At 31.8% G+C, this 22528-nt stretch overlaps 1 protein-coding gene across 7 annotated transcripts in view; it reads left to right on the forward strand.

Annotated features, from left to right (window-relative positions):
- Positions 1-22528, forward strand: part of LOC130442593 (diacylglycerol kinase 1) — a 358993-nt gene that overhangs the window by 288960 nt on the left and 47505 nt on the right. For all 7 annotated transcript variants that reach the window (XM_056776853.1, XM_056776857.1, XM_056776852.1 and 4 more), the window contains 2 exons: positions 12691-12852; positions 17676-17837. In XM_056776853.1, the coding sequence (XP_056632831.1) occupies positions 12691-12852; positions 17676-17837 (324 nt within the window). The remainder of the gene's footprint in view (positions 1-12690; positions 12853-17675; positions 17838-22528) is intronic.

Here is a 22528-nt window from a genome sequence, read left to right on the forward strand (position 1 = left end):
ATTATCATTAATACCTGACCAATGTGGAAGAAGTTGCTTATGATTCATGTAGAAATGACATCAAGTGTACAAATAATGAGCGACATATCAATTTAATCTAAACGAACGGCAAATACCAAACCATAATTTTTTTGTTGAGAATGCCTTTAACATTGTGAAAGAGACAGAGCTAGATCACACATGGCGAATGTGTCACGGTTCAAGTTAAAATTTGCTCTACTTTCTTTCCAGGTTAATCCTGATATTTTTCTTTTTTCTGAAATCAACCATGAATTTTCTTACGATTGAAAGTTCACAAAAGAACTTAAGTCTTGTGACCAGCGTTTTATAAATACTAAGAAATAACTTTTCAACTTGACAGGGAAAATTCTAAAATTGGACTTACCAAGTTCTCTCTTGTGGCTCTCATTTATAATACATATACTACAATACAATTATTCTAAATCACTACCATGACATTTATCTTCGTCACAATCACTGTCATTTAAATCAATTACAGTCTCTCTAAAACTGGTACATGTTGCATATCTTGTTTTTTAGCTTTTCTTACGTGGTGTTATTAGTTCTTGTTTGTTTTTTTATTTGGGACCATATTAATTCGTTTGAATGTAAATTATAGTAGAACGGAGATAATCTTAATTGGTGTGACCATTCTTCTTGGCCATTTCGTCTACCGTATAGTCTCTGGCAATTATTTTTGTTCCTAAAATACCTGCTTCTTTGTATAATGCACTTAGAAATATAAATCTTTTTGAGGTAAAAACTTGTATATCTGCTTTGGAAGAATATTTAGTTGGAATTTTACGTGCATGCCTTGAATGATACGAGGCCTTATCTAACGCAATCACGCTTTGTGGATGTTATGTTGGTACCAGTTTTTTTTAAACAAGACTCGAAAAGGGTTTCTTCAATATCCTGCTAGTAATCTGAAGAGCTGTCCTTAAAATGCTTCGAACTTATTTTTTACATTTTCAATTATCATTTGTCCAAGATTTACGAACAGTATTGTAATTGAGTTATGTTTCCCCATTACAATATTCCTGAATCTTTGTTATATATTCATTTCTCCACTTTATAAAACGATTACTTTCCATTACTTTTTGCCTTTCATTTACTGTTTTATACCTAAAACCATTTTGGTTAAAAATCTTCCAAGTGTTCGTATCGAACAAACCTCAAGGACATTCCCTTTTCAATTCTGCAAGAATACCTTGAAGATTTGGCATTATGATTGACGCGAACATACTGTAGATTGTTCATCTCATTGTCACATCTTGCAATTACAATTGCAATTTACGAATTCCAAGCGATTTATTTTTTGTGTAATGTTTATATATACTTTCAAATTATTCACAGATCCTGGAAACTAACTATTATAATGCGAACCTGTAAAAGTTGTTTATACCTTAATGCTTACATTACTATCGAGATTTTATGAAATAATGAAAAATTAATTCCTATCACTTCCAGCCTTATGATTTCCTAAGAAATGTGTCAAAACAGCAACGAAATATTTCCAATCTGTTGTTTCTAATTTAAGTATTGAATGTATGAAACTTTCCCCAATGACCAGCTTTTCTGTATTTGTATCTAGATATTTTTTAAATAGAGAGGCAAAACACAGTGGCAGTTTGATGTGCAATAGGAACCAATGGTGCATTCAAACATTTCGTCTCCTAATTCTAATATTTTTTCCTACATTATAAATGCACTAATGACGCTATTTTTCCTGTTCTTAATGAAATATATACGAGTACCTCAATTAATAATAAATTCTATAAGGCTTAACAAACTAGATCATTACGCCATCCAATGTGTTCCTTTTAAATGGTTTGTATCGTATGTTGAATGTAGAAAACAACTGGGGATTTACCAGTTAGTAGTGGTGTATTTCAAGGCCCAGTTTTAGGTCAAATCGTTTTTTTTTTTGGTATCCATTAATGATGTCACAGACTTCATTCTATCAACTTTATTGGTCTACATATTGACAGTGTTCTTCAATGGTCTGTATATGTAGAAACCTTGGTGTAAAAATTATCCTCTGCTTGTTTTGCCATTGAATCTATGTCTAAACAGCTCGATTCTCGTACTGCATTAACATCTTCGCTATAGTTTGCTTTTCTGGGAGTCTTGTAGTTTGCACATCTTAAAACTATCTACAAATTACAAAAAGAGCTATTCATCATTTATGGTTTAAGTTGTAGAGCGCATTGCGAGTTCAATGTTTAAAAATACAAAATTTTAACTCTCTAACTTAGAGACCTATTCATAGTTACACTACTAAAAGAAAAAAATTGGACATCTACTTAATAATAATCACCTCTGATTGAGTAAAAAAATCCATCATCTTCAATGCCAAATACATACCATCTAAGTAAGATATTAATATTGTGTTAGAATTATTAAGCCAAATAGTTATTAAGTTATTTTATATTATCTACTATAACATAGAATTATAAAAGTTTCTTATATATATATATATATATATATATATATATATATATATATATATATATATAATCATGTAGTGCCATAAAACATTTGGTGTACGCGTGGATAGACTATATCAGAAAGGTATAGAACAATAAAATGCCTACATTTACACCAACGAAAAGATGTTCCAATAACTCTTCACTATCAGTGAATGAAAAACTTATTATTTTAAATGTACACGATCGCATAAAATACGATTACTTGAAATTTACTGTACAAGAAACTGTCCACCGATGTTCCCGAATGACTGGAGTTGGAAAGTCCACCGTCCACCGAGAAAGATAGCGAGCCAAGTGGAACCTCCCAACAAAAGTCCAGGCAGACCAGTAAAAGTCCTTGATGAAGACACCAAAAGTGTAATTAAAAGAAAAGTTCACTCTTTTTATTTTAAAAAAGAAATACCCATCTTAGGTAAGATTTTAATAGAGCTTGGCCAGGATGACAGTATTCCGTTGATAACTAAAAAACTTTTATGGACCACTTTGAGAAATATGGATTTTGCATGGGAAAAGTATAACCGTAAAGCACTTTTACTGGAAAGCGATGAAATTGTTTGCTGGCTACGGAAACAATTAAGAAGTATAAAGCAGTACAGAACAGAGCAGAAGAAAATATTTTATCTTGATGAGACGTGGATTAATGAAGGTTATACAGTACAAAAATGTGGCAAGACAGAAATATAACCAGTGCTCGCCAAGCTTTCATGGAAGGCCTGTCAATGGGTATTAAAGTGCTTCAGGTAAAAGGAAAAGACTAATAATCGTCCTTATTGGAAGCGAAGAAGGATTTTTAAAAGAAGGTTTGCTAACCTTTCAGTAGTGCCATACGGGAGATTACCACGAGGACATGGATTCGGATGTTTTGGAAGACTATTTTTGTGAAATAATAAAATATCTTCCGGCTGATTCAGTAGTAGTTATGGATAATGCAAGTTATCATTCTCGACGCATAGAGAAGACTCCAACTTCATCTTGGAGAAAACAAGAAATTATTGACTGGTTAACCACCAAAAGTATTGAATTTTAAAATAATTTGATAAAAAAAGAATTATTAGGTATAGCAAATTTACACAAAAATCGTTTTATGGAATACGCCGTGGAAGATATAGCAGAAAAACATAGTGTAACTGTGCTACGCACACCGCCATATCATTGCGAACTGAATCCTATAGAATATATGGGCGCAAGTGAAAGGATATGTAGCAAAACACAACACGACATTCAAAATGAAAAGTGTTAAGCTACTGTTTGATCAAGCCATTAAGGAGGTGACACTAGAGAACTGGCTAAAAGCAGTCCAGCATGTCATTAAAGAAGATGAGAAAATGTGGGATCTTGACTACTTGATCGATCGGACCGTCGACCCGTTAATTACAACTTTAAGAGGAGATGACAGTTCCTCAGATGACGAAGAATATTATGATTTTTTATAATTTAATTTCTGTATAATATATTTTTTGTATAATGTTTAATAAAAAATAAGTGTGTACCTAATACTATGTACAAAATGCTTAATTTCTATTCTGTTAAAATAAAATTCTTTTCCTTTGGCACACTATTTTCAGTGTTTGTGAATGGATAACAATAGGCTAAGCCCATATATTGGCCCCAACCCGGGTGGTACTACCTGCACTAGATAAAAAAAAATTTTACAATGAAATCAATGCCAAACTATGAAAGTGGCTTAAATATTCTGTGGTCCCTTTGCATACCTAATATGAATTTATTAATCTATACTTTTCTGAAATAAACTATAGTTGTCTTAAAAAGATGAAAACCATTTTCATCACGAGTATTTAAATTGTTCAAAAACAAAGACCACTTTCGAACACTCTCCTTTTAATTTTGTAGAATGAACAATACGCACAGTTGCATGCATGTATAATAAAATACATCAAGAACGTCACTTTTAGCTGTCTATAAGCAATTTCCAGGTATTCAAGAGTCCAATTTTTGTTATCATACCACCAATATCATTATTTTCTGAACTAAACAATCAAAATTTTTTTTTTTTAGTGATCGCGATGGATTGAAATTTTCTTACTATGAGATAAAAGGTTTTCATTATTTAAGACTAGATGCGAATTGAAAGTAACAGATTGATGAAGGAATGCCGTCAAAGATATGGAACATCAAAGTGTAGGAACGAAACTGATAAGACTATATGAGACGACTATGAACAAAGAATACTAATCAGTAAAGAAAAAAGTGGAAAATTCACAATTAATAAAGATGTAAAACCAGGCGACTCACACTATTTAATCTATCACTAAAGCAATTAGTATTATATGTGTGAATAAGGGAAATTCAAGACGCAGAGAATGTCAAACAATAACATACACAAAAGAGAAATATAATAAAGATTAGATGAGCTAGCGATCAGCTTAAACAAACCAGATTTTTATTCTAAAAGAATAGTTGGTAGTATGTTCTAGATCGTTCACAGTAGTTGTTCAGATTATATAGTTTTTAGATGATAAGCAAGTGGAGCCGGTTGCACTGATTGCCGCCAATTCTTAATATTTTGCATATACATATTAGTCACCTTTTGTAGTTATAGTGTATGTGGAAAGGATATTTTACCTTTGATGAGTCACGCAGTGGTTTCCTTTTTGTTATAATTATTATATATGATTGCGGATAGTTCTTGAGAAACGCAGCGTTGCTAACTCATTTACGTTAAGTGTTCCATAATTGTAATTGTTAAGCATTTTTATATTTATTTTACATTTTTTATGAAAATTTGCTTCGTTTATTTTATGCTTGCGGGGGAAACCACGTGGTCCTTCGATTTTCAATGGTTTAAACCGCAATTGAAAGGATTGTACGAGCTGTTACCAGCATATAACATTTTTAATCGTACATTTTTATTGGCCCTTCGAGCCGGATATAGACAATTTGAGGAACTGTGGAAAATCGTGTCTAACACCTAAAACTTTCTTCAGGTTTTGTGCGTGAAACTTGGCAACGCCGCATCCCATCACAACGTAGATTCTTGGATATTATAACATTCGCATGTATTTCTATCCCATTCATATACGGATCGACTGAATTGTTTGGTTTTTTATGGATACACCGCATCTTTTTTTGCTAGCATCGAGCTGGAATTCGAGTTACATGCGAAGAATTCCTGAAGGACATTTTTAAAACAATACCATTGTATCAAATATCATAAACATGTATCAGCATTTATTCTATTTTTGTATCAAATAACGTAAACATGTATCAGCACTATTTTACTATAAATAAGATGTTTGTAAACAATTCGATGATATTTAATGTTTATAATTAGTTCAATCTTGAGATTAATTGTATTCATATAAATATTCAAAAATAAAGTTTTTTAAAAATAAATTTCGAAACCCGAGATTTATAATTTTCGATTTGTTTTTGTGTGTGTTACTTCTTATAGTTTATAATTGGGCGGCTCTTACAATTAAAATCGTGGTTCATTTTAAAATGATTAGATATATTTGATTTTTTTTTATTAAAGAATGCAACCGCTCACAATGATAGATGTTTGGCTCATTGTAAATATAAGTGAAGTATATTTTTATTATCGTTTATATAAAAAAATACTGCCATAAACAAAAATGAAATAAACTTGTAAATTATTTTATTCGTTACCTATATGTATTATTTTTCGTATAAAACTGATATCTAATAGTATTTTACAATGTGATTATCTCAATTATCTCATTATGTTGATTAATTACACTATTGAAGTGGCTACCGTTATAGTGCATTTAAAGAACCAAAGAGCTGGTGTAAAATCAAAATCAAACTACACAGTTGACCCAAATTATCAAAATTATCAGATACTGCAATCTGAAATTGCAGGTTTGTGTGAAGTAGATATTGATGGTAACTTGTCCGATTCTAAACTTGCAGAATATATTGTTGTAGACAGATTCGAAATGTGTTTTAGCTAAATTAACTTCTTTATTAGACAAAACTAATACATCAGCACTTTCCGCTGATAACTCAAATATAGTTTTTCCTAAAATTAATATTAAACCTTTTACCGGAGACGCTTCGAAGAGATGATCCATGACTCTAAAGTTCGTTCAAATAATGATTAGTTAGCTGAGAATATATTCTATGAAACTACTAAAATTTTAGTCTACCTAGTGGCATATCCTAAGTAAATAGATCTCTCTCTCGATCACGCTAAAGTCGTACCACTTTATTTTGCAATCTATCAAATGATCTCAATTATTTCGTTTCCCAAAGAGCTGTTGTTCGAGATTCTTCGGTCTCTTCTAAATGTCGTATAGTTTTTGATTTTTTCTCTCGCACTGATACTGAGTTTTCTCTTAACGACCGTACCTTGAAGGAATATCAAGTCCAAGATAGTTTGTTTGAGATCATTTGTCGCTTTCGAATTTTTTTATTTGTTTTGTGTGCGGACATCCAAATGATGTACCGTTTGATAGAACTCAAACTCGCTCAACTTCACTCGCAAAATGTATTTTGGTGTGACAGTCCTTTAGATTAGTTTAGATGTATTCAACTTTCGCGGCTTAGTTTTGATCAATCTAGTGCTCCTTTTCTCGCTACCAGAGTGTTAAAGAACATCACCGATAATAATCTCTCACTGTCTCTTGCTAGAACAGCATTTCTTCCATACACAAACACAGAGGACATACTTAGTGGAGTCTCTGAATGTAGACAATTAGAAACTCTTTATGTTGAGTTAAACACGCTTCTGAACAAACACAGATTCCCTTTACATAAGTGAAATTAGAAGTCAATAGAATTTTCAAATGCAAAATGCTGAACTAGATCTAATTATACTGATGTACTTCAAATTAAACTATCTCCTTTGCCCGAGATACCACGTTTGACAGAAAGAATTGTACTTTTCATTCTCGCTAGTGCGTTCGATTCTCTAGGTCTAGTAAACCCCATGATAGTCATTGGAAAATTATTATGCAATCTCTTTTGAAAACCCAGATAGACTGGGATTCTTCTCTTTCGGATAGAAATATTCTAAAACGATGGCTAAATTTCGTCACCATCCTTTCTGCGTTATTACAGCTTTTGATTCCGCTTTTACTTTTAGTAGGCAATAAGCAAATTTTTAGCTTGTCACTCCATGGTTTTTATGTCCTCCAACCTTTATCATCAAAATCTCCTGTAAGTCCTCTTAAGAGTTAACTTTTCCTAAATTGGAGCTTTGTTCTATAGTTCTTCTATCTTTGCTAAGTTCGAAAGAACGACTCCCTTGTTGCACTTAGTTAGGTGAAACATAGGGCTAGTGATTTTTATCCGTTGGTATATCGTCCATATAGGAGAATAGTAGAGAGTCTACTTGACACCACATCAATAGTAAGCTTAACTTCCCTAATCCACTTTCACGAGGTGAATTTTCGAAAGACATGAGGTTTTATGGTCCTGATCCCAAGATCCTAGATTACAATTCACTAAACACTTTTTCGTTGGCGGATGTTTTACCATAGTTGAAAAAAATTAATTTAGTATCTGTTTTACCACAGGTGAACTCTCTAACAGAATACTTTCGTGGATGCTCAAAATTCTCTAAGTTGCAAAGAGTTGTGACTTATTTGTTAATATTTGGAAACAATGTAAAAAAAGAGATAATCCGGATAACTTTCAGTTGAAGAACTTCAACATTCCGTCATCTTTATACTTACACAAGCTCAAAAGGAGCATTTTCACAATGAAATAGAACTCCTAGATGAAAATAAACTTATTTTAAATGAATCTTTGTTGCCTTTAAATATATTTCTAGATCATAGACATATCCTGCGAGTTGGAGGTCGGTCACAAAGTTCTGTCCTAAATTGTGATAAAAAATTCCCTACTTTACTATCCACTAATGATGTGATTGTTGACAGACTTATAGAACAATTACATGTCAGATTAGGACATTCTAGCCTTCATAATGTTTTTGGAAACCTTAGGCAACAATATTGGCCCCGAGGGAGATTTCGCACAATCTAAGTGTGGTACTTGCTATCGCTTTAATGCACAATTCGCTACGCAAGTAATGTCTCCATTACCTAAAGACCGGTTGGTACCCTCCAGAGTCTTTCTTCGCGTATGTGTCGATTTTGCAGGATCTATGTCACAATACCGTGCACATCGAGTAAGTTACTAATTTAAGTGCCTCCGCATTTATCTCAACGTTGAACCGAATTATTGCACGCTGAGGCAATCCTCAAATCATTTACAGCGATATCGCTTATAGGTTCCCAGAACAAACTTTAGGAATTAGGTGAATTCTTCAATTATCAAGAAAACTTTGAAACAATTTCTAGTAGAAGTTCAATCTCGCAAGGTCTTCTCATTGAGGTGAGCTAAGGGAGTCCGCCGTCAAAAACACAATGCTCAAAAATCCAACAGAATTTTTGGAAACGTTGGTCGGTACAGTATCTTCATAGATTGCAACATCGTCCTAAATGGAAAAAGAATTGTTCGGAGGTGATTTTGTTTTAGTTTTAGTTTTAGCAGTTTTAGATGACGATAGACCCCCACTAAACTGTTAAACCACGTAGTTATAGTGGATATCTAGTGGAAGTGATAATTTACCTTTGTAGTCTCGCAGTGGTTATTTTGTTATAATTATTGTATATGATTGCCGGCAGTTATTAAGAAACGCAGCGTTGGCAACCCGTTTACGTTAAGTAGTCCGTAACTTTAACTGTTCGGTATTTTTATATTTATTATATTTTTTTTTATAATTAATTGCTTCGTTTATTTTATGTTTCGGAGAGATCCGGTGGTCCTAGTCTGGAGCAGTTATGGATTTTTATAGCTGAAAAAAAAAACAAACTTAGTAGCAAGCAATGGTCGGATGGAATATTTAGTTGAGGCCATAAACAATGAAAAAAAAAACTTGAGATGAAGGGAAGAAGTGAAATGGGGTGCTATTTAATGAATAAAAACCGTTATTCGTTATTTGTGGTGGAACGAGACCTCTTAGAGAAATTTTTTCATACAAATGTTGTAGATAATAAAAAAATCTGAATTTTTTATAATATATCTCTCGATATAACCTCAAATTTTGCGAAATAATAACGTAAAACCAATTTTTTAATTTTTGTTTCTCGCATGGAAACTACTTAATTTGAATGAAACTTTGCGAAATTACGTGATTATGTTCACATAATAAAATGCAAAATGAATATTTTTCGAGATTTAACTATTTATCCGAAAAAACGCCACTATCTTCGGCGACAACTTTTATTTTTTTTTAATTTTGATGCTGCTCATATCATTCGTCGAGATGTGTACTTTCAATTAATATATCGATTTTAATGATTTATTCTTATTTAGTAGATTAAAATTCTTAACTGTAAATAATATTATTTAAAACTGTAGTTGATTGTGAGAATTTTACAATTTTGTATAATTAAACTCGGAACATCATTTCTTTTCATTAAATTTTTTGTTATATTAATTTTAGATGTTGAGGGTTGATCGTTTATATACGGTGTATTTTCTGTCTCCATTTTTGTGAAGGGTTCAAGTGTTTTTTCAATGGAGTTGACGATTTTATTAGCAACGTTAATTTTATTTTAAATAGACTCTTCGACGTATCCTTCTGCCACTTGATTGCCATCCTTAATGGCGTTTTAAGGTTAATATGTCTCCTCCTATATTTACTAAAATTGTCGCTGAAGAACGTCTGAAGCAGTGACCTGTGTATAGATGGGGGTTTTCTAATTTTAAAAAAATTGCATTGTCTTATCCATACTACCGAATTTGTTAATGCCAACTACCTTTTTAGTACTTTTTCCGTGTTGGTAATTTAAAAAGAAACGTTTTCCTGGTAAAAATATCTCATAAAATTCTCTCGTTACAGTGAACGTTCTTCGCTTTTTTGTTTTCGTTTTATCTAATTTCAAAAGTAAAGCTAAATCCTCTAAATTATCGATTCTTCCACAACTCTTTTCTATGACATGCTCCTGCTACGCCTATAGCTACTGCTCTCTGCAAATAAGAAAAAACAGAATTAAAATTCAGCAAAAAAATTCTTGCCATCCGAGAGTTTTGAATTCGGGAGTACTGAGTTCCATGCGGACACATTATCCACTGCCCAATTGACCATTGATATAAATGTATTGGTTTCTTCTTATTCTTTTTATCTACTGAGAAACCCACTAATTATAAAAATTTGTGTTAATTCAAGGAAAAAATAAAATAAAATTCTAAAAACAGTTCCTTCTAAATAAATTTACCTTTATTGTTAGATTTTTCCTTTTTGGAGCTTCGCTTAAAAATCTCTGCAACTGGTCTGCTGTCAATATGTTAGATTTTTTGGGGATTTTCTTTTCAAAAATGAATATAATTTCTGATACGTGGATATATCAATGTTATTTTTTATACTGATAGTACTTCGCAACATTGAATATTGTGACCAAAGTGTAGACGCCTTTAAAGTTTTCGACAACTCTGCAAAGTATACCAAAAGTACAGTTTCCAAAAAAGATTTCATTTTTGTTTTTCTTCTCCATTCCATAAATTTCTTGTATGCGAATTCATATTTTTTTCTTGAAATTTACGGCAAAAAATCTCAAGGTAATTTTTGCTGCTTTTTTCGATATCTCTGGCGGAGTATTATCAAAGTCGTCACTACTGTCAGATCCATACTATTTATTATAAATTGGTATAATTATGTCCTTTTAAAATAATATTTAATGGTTGTGTCAACTATTTAAAGTTGACAATAGCCAAATAAATTATCGTCGATTTTTGTTGATTCTCGATATAAATGTATGTGGTGTAGGCAAAGTGCCGTGAGAAATATTTCTCATAGTGTGAGCAATATGTGGTTTTGAAATTGAGTTAGCTGTGAGAAATACGTCCCTTTTCATAGCAGTTGTAGAAAAACAAAATTTTCAAATCTCGAACCTGTCGTTTTTTTTCATATTTTCCAATATTTTAGCATATTTATGTTAATAATATTTTGACGAAAAAATTTAGTTCGGTATAAAATGAAGTTCATTACGAAAAGGCACAGGAAAAGTAATTGTTAAAATCTAATCAATTTTAGGCCTCTTGTTGTGGTCCGTTCTCTTCATCGATCAAACTGTCCAATTCTATTTTATTTTCAAAATCAATGGTATTTTCAGGCACTTCAACTATAATGTCTTTCTTTGGTGGCTCTTCATAAATATCTTCAGAATAACTTAAATTTGCAAATACTTCGCTGTCTCTATTTGAACAGATCTCATGGCATGTATTGCATACATTGGTATATAAGTCGTATTTTCGGCCCCACCTTTGATTACTGCATCCACTCCCATAAGTACAGCTAACGTTTTTTAATTAAGTCGGAACTGTCGGCACGAATCTTCCTACATTTTCGTCCACTTCCTTTGTTTTTCGTTCTTTATAACCTCGACTATTATATAATATATTGAGAATGATAAAATGAATTTTTCTGGTAAATGTCTACAGTTATAAAACTTGAACGTAGCTCCACTGTCTTATCGCCTTCATATCTTTTCTTAAGAATTAATCAACCAAATTATATCAAATACAAAAATTTTTGGGGGTCTTTGTTGATAGAAGACAAAATTCAAGTATAAGGTAAATAGAAAACATAAAAATTTTATCGATGGCCATTGAAAACTATTTTGTTATATATTTAAATAACATGTATCTGAAGTATAATAAATTTTTTAACCAATAAATTTGTTAGTTGTGTATTATTTACTTTTGTATCTCAAATCACCTTCCATTATTTTAATTCTTTAATATGAACCTTTCATTAACTTTTAACAAATTATAATTGGTTTTATATTTGTTCCACATTACTTGCTTCATATACAAACATATTTTAGAACAAATACTATATCATACAAGGAAGTGTTAATGTCATTTTTAATTGTATGAATATGAATATAAAACATTTTTATTCTTTAATGACTATTTCCAAAATATTCTGTTTAAAATTGTTGAGATAAAATATCAAATTAATCTACTTATTACTAATCTTCTAATTACAATTAAAAAATCAACTCAAGCCCCTCTGATTTATACGACATTAGTGATGCAAGCAGCCGTATTGTCATTGAATATCCATACTCCCCACACTAGGATGATTACAACATGATTCTAATTCTGAATTTGAAAACTCTAGTGAAACTCAAGATATGAATTTCTTTATTCATAAGAAAATAATTCAAAAAATTTCGTTCTTAATCTCATTACTTGATTTTTACAGGATCCACACCAAATATTAACTCAACAGAATATGGTCAAAAACATGCTGAGGAAAAGAGTACCAATTATGGAGAAATGATCGTTGAGAAGATCCATGGAATAAGTGAAAAGCTATTGGGTCATCACAGATCGGATAGTGATTGCTCTACAAGGGGGAAAACAGGTATATATGAATTAGATTATCATTACTAGAATACAAATAAAATTAACAGTGTGTCATAAAAATTTATCTGAGTATTAAAAAAAACAGCTGAAATTTGAGATATGTAATAAGCAATCATTTGAAATGAGTTAAGTTTATCGGAACATCTGGTCCTAATCATAACCTTATAATCGTCAAAATTTACTTTTTGCACAGACCACTATACTTACTAATCGTGAGATCCTCTTCGAATATGATACTTCATCTGGAACAAACAGTATCCTACACTCTAAGATTGTTTCGCTGTATTTACGACGCCCGGCAATTTCGTGATTTTATTTTGCAGAGTTTTCTTTTTGTACCTAGATTCGAATGATGAATTGGTATTCTTCAGTCAACCTAGATTTAAATGGTTTATGATCATTTTGTTGTTTTATCATTATTACCAGTCATGATCGATCTGCGTCAGAAGAGGTTTCACTACGCTCAGACGGAAAACATGAATTCGTGTTCTATTTAAATTCCGTTGTACTGGAAATCTCGTCATACCATTTCAACGTGGTGATTATTAACTCCGAAGGTCATAAAAAGGCAATACTAACTAAGTTGGTTCAACACAACGGTTCGGACACAAGGACAAGGTTGATATAAACCAAAATTATGTTCATGATATTGTTAAAGATTTGAAAGTTGGCTTAGAAATTTATGTAAACAAACTATCTCTATAATCAAAGCGTTAATTGTATATTACTAGTCTTAGGTACTTAAAAACAGAGGCCATGAAAGAACATATACATATATAAATAGTTATTAATCATATAAAAGAGTGGTATAGTTGTATACAGTGGTATATAGCATTGTATATAATCATGTATATAAATGTATATAGTTGATAGTTACATTTTACATGTTTATACGTATTTTTTTTGTATTTTAATAACTTGTCTCGACAACTAAAATTATTGACAGATGGTACAGTTATGATACAATTATTAGCTATAACTACGACCCCTTAACATTAACATTAACAAACTATTTGGATTTCATTCATTAAAAATTTATGTTTTACCAATGTATTTCAAATATTGGCTCAGGCGTGGTAACCGTTTCACGTTATTTAAACTTTCTTGGAGCAAACTTCCTAGCTGATGGCCACGGCGCTTAGTGAAGTATTGTGGATGTGTTTATATGTACTGAATCTGACCGTAAAGAGTAATTATATACCATTTGATCTGAAGATGTCGTTCATTTTTCACCCTGTACTCCCGATTTGGGTATGTTTTTATTTAAATTAATCTCCGGATGCGACATAAGACGTAAGCGTTTTCCTTCAACGTCACCATACACAATAACAAGCTGTATACAAATAATTATATATACAAATATATTCAGCGGGCCATATATAAAATTATATTAGTATGAGGGTTGCTACTTGAGTTTTGAGATATATAAATGAAAACATATATTTATAATTGGATATGGCTTTACTTTTTTTAAAGTAAAGTAAAGTGTTCTATTAAGAGGTTTATTAGGATTGATTTCAAATTTTATTTCTCTTAACCAGAATATTGAACCGAGCCCACAATGGAATAAGAAAGCATCTAACCAGACAAAAGGTTGCTATGCTGTTATGAACAGCTTGACTCTCATTAATGTTGTTTTCTTGGAAAAAATGATACTAAATTAACTTTTGGAAAAATAATATAATTCAGGATCCACAGACCGTCATCTACATCGAATAAAGAATGTTTCTAATAGTTATGCTTCATTTGTGGAATCAATATTCAAATAAATTATACCTCAGTGTAAACTACCGTAAATTTTCCTGTTTTGGTGTCGACAAATGTATCGATATTGTAATAAATTATTCCAACCAATAAATTTTCAGTTTTATTTTTTCCGGACATAAATCCGCTCCTGAAGTTTAAATGTACGTCGATTAACATAAGCAATATCCGTAGCGGGTCTAAATAACAACAATGTTGTAGCTATTAGTAAGAATTTTGATAGCCATACCCTAACTAATGTGTTTGTAAATCTTTATGTTACTGCTATCCATCCAATTCTACAAATCTGTGTTACAGAGATAAATAAGGAATATCAAAATATCTACCAATGTTGCTCAGTAATCATCTTTAGATTCGTCCTGAAAAAATTTATGAAATTGGTCTTTTATTAAGTCTACAATTCGTCCTTTCTAGCTTCAAAAGTTTGATATATAATTCACTCTTTACCATACAATATTGTGCCCATAGTGCCGAACTTAAATATATTTTTTAAATGTGTTAACTAAGCTATTTTAACATGTTTTTCTTTATTACATTTCGAAATTTTTTTATAATTGATTATTTCGACTTTCCGTTTCTGTGTACTGGCATCCAGACTATATAAAACATTGTTTACTTCGCCCAATTAATTTTTTCTAGACGTGTGCTTGCTTGGTTAGCGTAGAGAATTGCTACTAGAACTTCCGTTTTTAAGGTGCTGCTTCCTATTGAGCCATATATACCTATTTCATTTTCTGTTGAAGTTTTGGAGGAATCGTTTACCATGTTGTTATGGTATGATTTTAAATTGAGTGAAGTATGTTGGCTTCTCAATTATTTTTGTTTTCTCATCAATATTGATAATTATTTTACAAAGCTCTTTTTGAAATTACCTGTTTATACATCAATTGTATGTTCTAGGAAGAACATTTTGCCACAAGAGGTTTTATTCTGAGCTTGTGATTCCCCTTTTTATTGAATCCGCTTTCAAGCATCACGAATTTACATCCATTGACATGTCTTTGCATGATAATATGCAGTGGAGTTTAGGCTAGAATAACTTTCATTGCTGTTGTTGACGTTTTCATAGCCCCTGTAATGTAGATACACGCTAGTCTATGGGCCTTTCTCTGAATCATCCAGTTCACTATTGCTTATGTTTTCTCCATGTGATAGCTTCATTTTCATTTCTTCTATTTGTGCCCAGTTCACCTACATATTTTTTATAGTACTTGATATGACTGAGTGCGAGGACTTGTCTAGTATTCATTACCTCGGCGGCTCTCTATTTCCCTTTTATTAAAACTTTGTGTTTGTTCCCTTTGTTTAAGTAGTTGCAACAACTCGCTATAGCTTTAAGGCCAACTAAATACCTCTTCAATGTTTATTACTCCCGTCCACATTATAATAGCTTTTATTTGATTTATGGCAAAAGTGTTGATTATTTAGGTTTCACTTCTGTATATCAATGCCGAGTTATTGAGCGTTTAAAAAGTGGTATTTATTTTAAGACTATGTATACTTTTATCCTATCAAACTATCAATCAAATCTAATGCTTATCATCTCTCATCAGCGTAGCGAAAGTAATGAATTACTCCGTTTTTCATCTTTTTGCCATTTGAATCCTAAGAGGCTTTTTCGAACAGGTTATAAAACGGAGCCTTGCAACACTCCTCGCTCTATAATTTCCGGTTATCCATTATTTTAAAGCTTTTATGCATATTTCGTCTCATTCTTTTTGATTTTTTCTACATATGTAATTAATATTTCACAATATTTGACGGTTATCTTCTCTGTTTTAAAGTAAGAACAATATGTGCGAGTTATTATATTGAACTGAATTGAAACCGAAAATTCATTGCACATTGTACTACATCTAACTACATAATTTTCCTGAATCGGCAATTTAAATTTAATTAATAAATAGTTAAATGTCATTTTTTCTAAATAATATTCTTGGATGTTAACGACCTTGCACTTATTATGTATAGACTCCCGTTAGAAACTGAAATTTTACACCCTTTAAAATCTGTGGTACGCAAATTTACATATCTTATATTGAGAAGATGGTGTCGTGAGTATAAAAGCGGTAGACAGTCGTGGACAGAGGACCAAAAAAAACTCCCTTACCCACCACTTCGTCTGCTAGCAACAGCATACGATGATCTTAACAATCAGATAAATTCCGACCCCCAACACCCACCCTACACTGTTCGTCGATTGTAGGTGTTGCAGGTGAACCGGTTCTCCGCCAAATGGCCGACGATAGGGAATAATACATCCACAGCTGTACCCGCCCACATCAAATCAAATTAAAAAACAAAAAATAAAAAAAAATACAAAATTTCAAAAAAAAAATAATAAAACCCCTCAAAAAAACCGTTTTTACTTGCAAGCTCCACTTCGTTCTCTTCGATCAAAATAGTAGTTAGACAAACACATCCCAACGAAACCGCCACAACCCCAGCCCTGCAGAGAAGCAATTCCTATATCAGGGCCTACTCAAACAAACTAAACTCCTTAAAAAAATCCTCCTTATCCTACCAAACTTTAACCAACGAATCTAACATGGAACGACTGCTACCACAAACGAAAATATAAGAAAGTTCATGATAAAGATAAATGTGAGATTGAATGACAAATAGTTTAGGGTAGTTGTAATTCATACTATGCGGAAGATAATATACTTTATTACGAACTCAACATTGACAAAATTGTCTGCAAGATGATTCAACAAGTATTAGAAATCCTAGAATAATGGAAAAAACATGTTAGCCTTTATATAGACTATAACAAAAGGTTATGCTTGCCAATTTTTTATTGTAAATGGGTCATAGACGGATTAAAGTGAACTGCCCTTGTACAATATTCTTACAAAAAACAATGAATCAAAATAATTTGATTCAGAAGAATTGTCAGGTCTCATTTGTTATAGAAAAGTAATGTGCATAAGACAATTTAAATCGTTAAATTTGACAAATGAGTAACAAACTAGATTTCTCTTCTGAAAATAGCTTATCATTACTACTTATATCGAGCTACTAAGAATCTTAAACTAATTGATATATTTTTTTCAGGAACGGTCCATCCAATGTTGACAGTAACTCACACATCTTATTCTTGTCACGAAGTTCTGGGGAAGAAAAGTACAGATTCATCTCCATCCCACAGTCAGATATCAAGAAATTCATCCAAGAAGTCCAATAACTCTCTTCTTGTAAATAACGGAAAACTGGAAGGTGAAGTAAATTCCATTTTATATATTTCATTTCTCAAATTTGTGTTGGCCTACAAGCAATACATTGTACAAAAGAATTATCTACTTTATCTCTTAAGGAAGCAATTTCTCAGAATTCCATTAGTATTCAGAATATAATTTTATGATCATCTTAATAAACAGATGTGAACCGTAGCGGGAAGAAGATAAAATTTATTGTGCATACAATTCACGAGTCGTTGGTCTCTAACCGTTTTGATGATTGATTAACTACTGTCAATCGATATAGTAGAATGTAGGGTGCACAATCAAAAAGTGACATATTTCTTTGGTATCTATGGTCACACAAACCTGTAATGAAATTAGCAGATCACAACGAAGAATGACATATTTACCTAAATATCCACATGTGCACAGCTCCGTGCTCAAATTTGCAAAGTATAACTGTACGTTATGAATATACAGTGCTTTTCAGATAAAAGTATCCACCTTTAATAACTTTTGTAATACTGGTATTTAGAAAAAATCCAAAAACACGTCAATTTATGTTGGAAGGGGCAAGCATTATGGCTTATTTAAACTTACTGGAAAAGCCACCCCCTCACCCCTAGCAGCATCCCCTTTATTTTTTTAAATTACTTGTCATATTTTTTATGTAAAATTTGGATACTCCTCTTTGAGCTGATTTCAAAAATGTATAATACTTGTAGGTTAAAGTGGTTAGTTTATGAGATAAACAATTTTTCTTTTAAGAGCACAAATTTTACTTATTATTTACTTTCACCTTATTTGCCTGTACTAAAATGGATTGTACAACAGTTCAAACCCTTTAATCTTTTTAACTGTGCTATTTATTCTACTTAAAAAATCCAAACAACAAAAAACTCTACTTTTTATTAAAGTTTGACATTGTCAACTAGAATTTGTAGTCACTATTGATAGTGTAATTTGATACATTATTTAATTTGTTTCTCTGAAATGGTTTACTCTTTGCAAGAAAGAATTGAAATTGTAGGTTTATACTACCAAAATAATAATTGTGCAAGAGCTGCTGCTAGAATATTTAACGAATTACATGACGGAAGACATGCAACTCATAAGTATGTAATTCAACTGATGGAGAAATTTACCACAACTGGGTCTGTTTGCAATAAAGTGCATAAGCGAGAGGGACTCGTAAATAACGAAGCAATCCAAGTGGCAATTTTAGGGCAAGTCAGCTTAGAGGCTCAACAACCCCAATCGTTGTCAACAATAAGTAGAGCGATCGGTGTTTCATCTTCTACAGTTTTCCGAGTTCTACATAAATTCAAGTACCACCCATACAAAGTTAAGTTGGTGCACGAGTTGAATGAAGATGATTTTGATCGTCGTCTAGAGTTTTGCGAATCAATGACGCAAATTATCAATAACAATTCACAATTCTTAAACAATATTTGCTTTTCTGATGAATGCTCATGGTCATTAAATGGCTTAGTAAGTAGGCATAATTGTAGATATTGGGGTGAAAGTGATCCACATATTATGCGTGAATTCCATACACAACATCCCCAAAAGTTAAACGGTATCCTAGATGACCACATTGTCGGACCTTTCTTCATCAACGGAAATTTAAATGGTGAATCATATCTTGAGTTACTCAGGGAAGGGGTTGACCCACGTATTACAACAATAATAGAAAATAATGATAACCTTTCCGAAGATTTACTGGTATTTCAACAAGACGGAGCTTCCCTACACTATGCTATGCCTGTCTGACAATTTTTAAACGAAACATTCCCCGCTTGTTGGATAGGTAGAAGGGGGAGATGATGGAGTGGCCACCTAGGTCACCGGATTTAACACCCCTAGACTTCTTTTTATGGGGGTATTTAAAAACAAAAGTTTATGCTACCCAACCAGAATCTCTGGATGATTTACGAGAGAGGATAGAAAATGAATGTCGACAATTAAATCCAGCCGTATTAAGCAATGTCAGAGAGGCATTTCAAAATAGATTATACCATTGTATGGAAGTGAATGGTACTTATTTTGAACACTTATTATAACTTCATAATAAATAGCACAGTTAAAAAGATTAAAGAGTTTGAACTGTTGTACAAGCCATTTTAGTACAGGCAAATAAGGTGAAAGTAAATAATAAGTAAAATTTGTGCTCTTAAAAGAAAAATTGTTTATCTCATAAACTAACCACTTTAACCTACAAGTATTATACATTTTTGAAATCAGCTCAAAGAGGAGTATCCAAATTTTACATAAAAAATATGACAAGTAATTTAAAAAAATAAAGGGGATGCTGCTAGGGGTGAGGGGGTGGCTTTTCCAGTAAGTTTAAATAAGCCATAATGCTTGCCCCTTCCAACATAAATTGACGTGTTTTTGGATTTTTTCTAAATACCAGAATTACAAAAGTTATTAAAGGTGGATACTTTTATCTGAAAAGCACTGTATATACAAAGTATTTCAATGAAAAGCAGCCACTAATCTAGATAATCTAATCTAAAGGCATCCTATGCTACGCCTTCTTCAAAACATTGAAGTGCAAGGAGGATCCAACCTCCTTTCCCCCCTTTCAAGAAATCTTCACAATTATCTATAATTTTTCATAGAATTCCTCAATAGACAGCCTAAGTCTGACGTCACAGAGAGGGGCGGAGCTTATACCGACTCCAAACAATGTTGTTGATGACGGTAAATGCCTATAAGCAATTTTTCATTTAGTGTTTAAGTGATGAAATAAGACTTTTCAGTTGAATATATTGTTGAAGGAAAGCACTATTTAAAAGGTTCTTATTAGTTTTTCCCCAGGTGAGTTAATTTAACATATTAATTCTGCTTTAAAACTTGTTGACGTTATGTCTATTTTATTTTTGTTGTTAATCTTTGTCATCTACTAATAGTCATGAGTTTTTGAGTATAAATAAATTAATTTTTAGGTTTTTAAGATCTAGGACTGCTTCAGAATAGGTATGTGCTTTTTTCCAGACTCTAACCATTACAGTTCAAAGCATCCATCTAAGTTTTTTCGGTTCCCAAAAAACAAGACCGACAGGAATAGATGGATTTCTCTCATAAGGTAAAAGAATGATAACATTCACTTTTCAAAGATTTATGTTTTAAATTCCAAGGGAATTTGCAATCATTATTAGTATGATCTATACTGTAGGTTATGCCGTTTAATGTGAACTGAATTGATTAACCGTACGGAGTTGAGCCAAAGTACGACATATAATAATTTTGAGTTTTAAATATTTTTTATTGTAGCAATATATTTCCTTATTCGACTTTTTTTTGTAAAAAGTTTAGAAATTTTTATTTAAAAATGTATATTTAGATTTTACTTAATTTTCAAATGACTTGATCTAATACAATTATTGTTAAAAGTAATAATAATACTGTTTTTCTAATTTAATAAATACCTGCAAATCCAACCACAATTTTCATGTAGTGATCAAATACAATTTGGTTTGATGTAAGTAGACTACAGTCTTTTCAATAATCAAATAAATTATTAAGCCACAAGCAGTGCTTTAGTTTATTTCACAAGTTTTATGCACAGAAAATTGTACATTTATATTAAAAAAAAATTTCCTGATATCCTCGGCAAACAAAAATTTGTATAGAGTGGCTTTTCGGTCTAAAATAAATAGTGAAGATTCTTCCAACTGTATACTCTATCTGCTAACACTGTACAATAACCTAAAATTACATTGAAAAACATGTAAAAATTTTTATTTAATTGTCTAACAACTTTGGTAAGTGTTGTTCTATATAGAAATTTTCCAAGAGTGAAATGTTTTCTTTCCGTGAATCGTCAAACTCTACAATTGTCACAACTGTTTCCTTCAAATATATAAGTAACATTTTTTCCTTTTTTAAAATATGTAAAGCTCCTTGAATTTGGTGATAATAATTGTGACTTGTAATTAAGATCAAGTTACCCTCATCCTCATAAAAAACTATATATTCTCAAGTTTTCGGACAATTTATCATTTCTGGAAGAATATGGGCATTTCACTTCTACAATGGCTTCTTCATCAATTATTCCATTAGGGCTAGCACCAAGAAGTCCTGAATTTGTAAGCCATACTCCAGTTGGGCGAACATTTAAATTATAAATCTGCTTCAAATGATCTAGAGCATCTTTTTCATTAATTCTACCCCACTGGATTGCTGTGATACCATCCAAATTGTATTCACCTGGAAAAATAATGAATTGATTATAATAAAAAATTTATATCAAATGAAACCTAAGTAAGGAAATGCTACATAAAATACCATTTTTGAAAAGACTACTTTTTGAAAAATCAATCTTAGAGGCTCAATAAGCAAATTATTGATAACATCTATGACTAAACTATGTAATAAATTTATGATTTATTACTCACCTAAGAGTGTGTTGAACAAACTAACTGGGAATCTGTTTCTTCTGCATGCTGCAATAATAGCACCAAAGTTGCTAGCAGTTAATCTAAATTCTCTTGTAAGGTACCATTTTTCATTTGACACCTGGCCAGTAGTGGTGACAGAGATTTCTTTTATTAGCTGATCATCAACAGCACATTTTTCTTTGAACACAGTCAGTTTAATGTGGCCTCTAAAAAGATCTTGGAAGAAATTATGTTTTCAATTACCAGAAATCCATTTTCCAGCAAATTTATTGATTTCTCGTTCAATAGCCAGGTAAAACCAACAGTATTTCCAAAACTGTGT

Source organism: Diorhabda sublineata, chromosome 4, assembly GCF_026230105.1.
Source record: "Diorhabda sublineata isolate icDioSubl1.1 chromosome 4, icDioSubl1.1, whole genome shotgun sequence".
NCBI lineage: Eukaryota > Metazoa > Arthropoda > Insecta > Coleoptera > Chrysomelidae > Diorhabda > Diorhabda sublineata.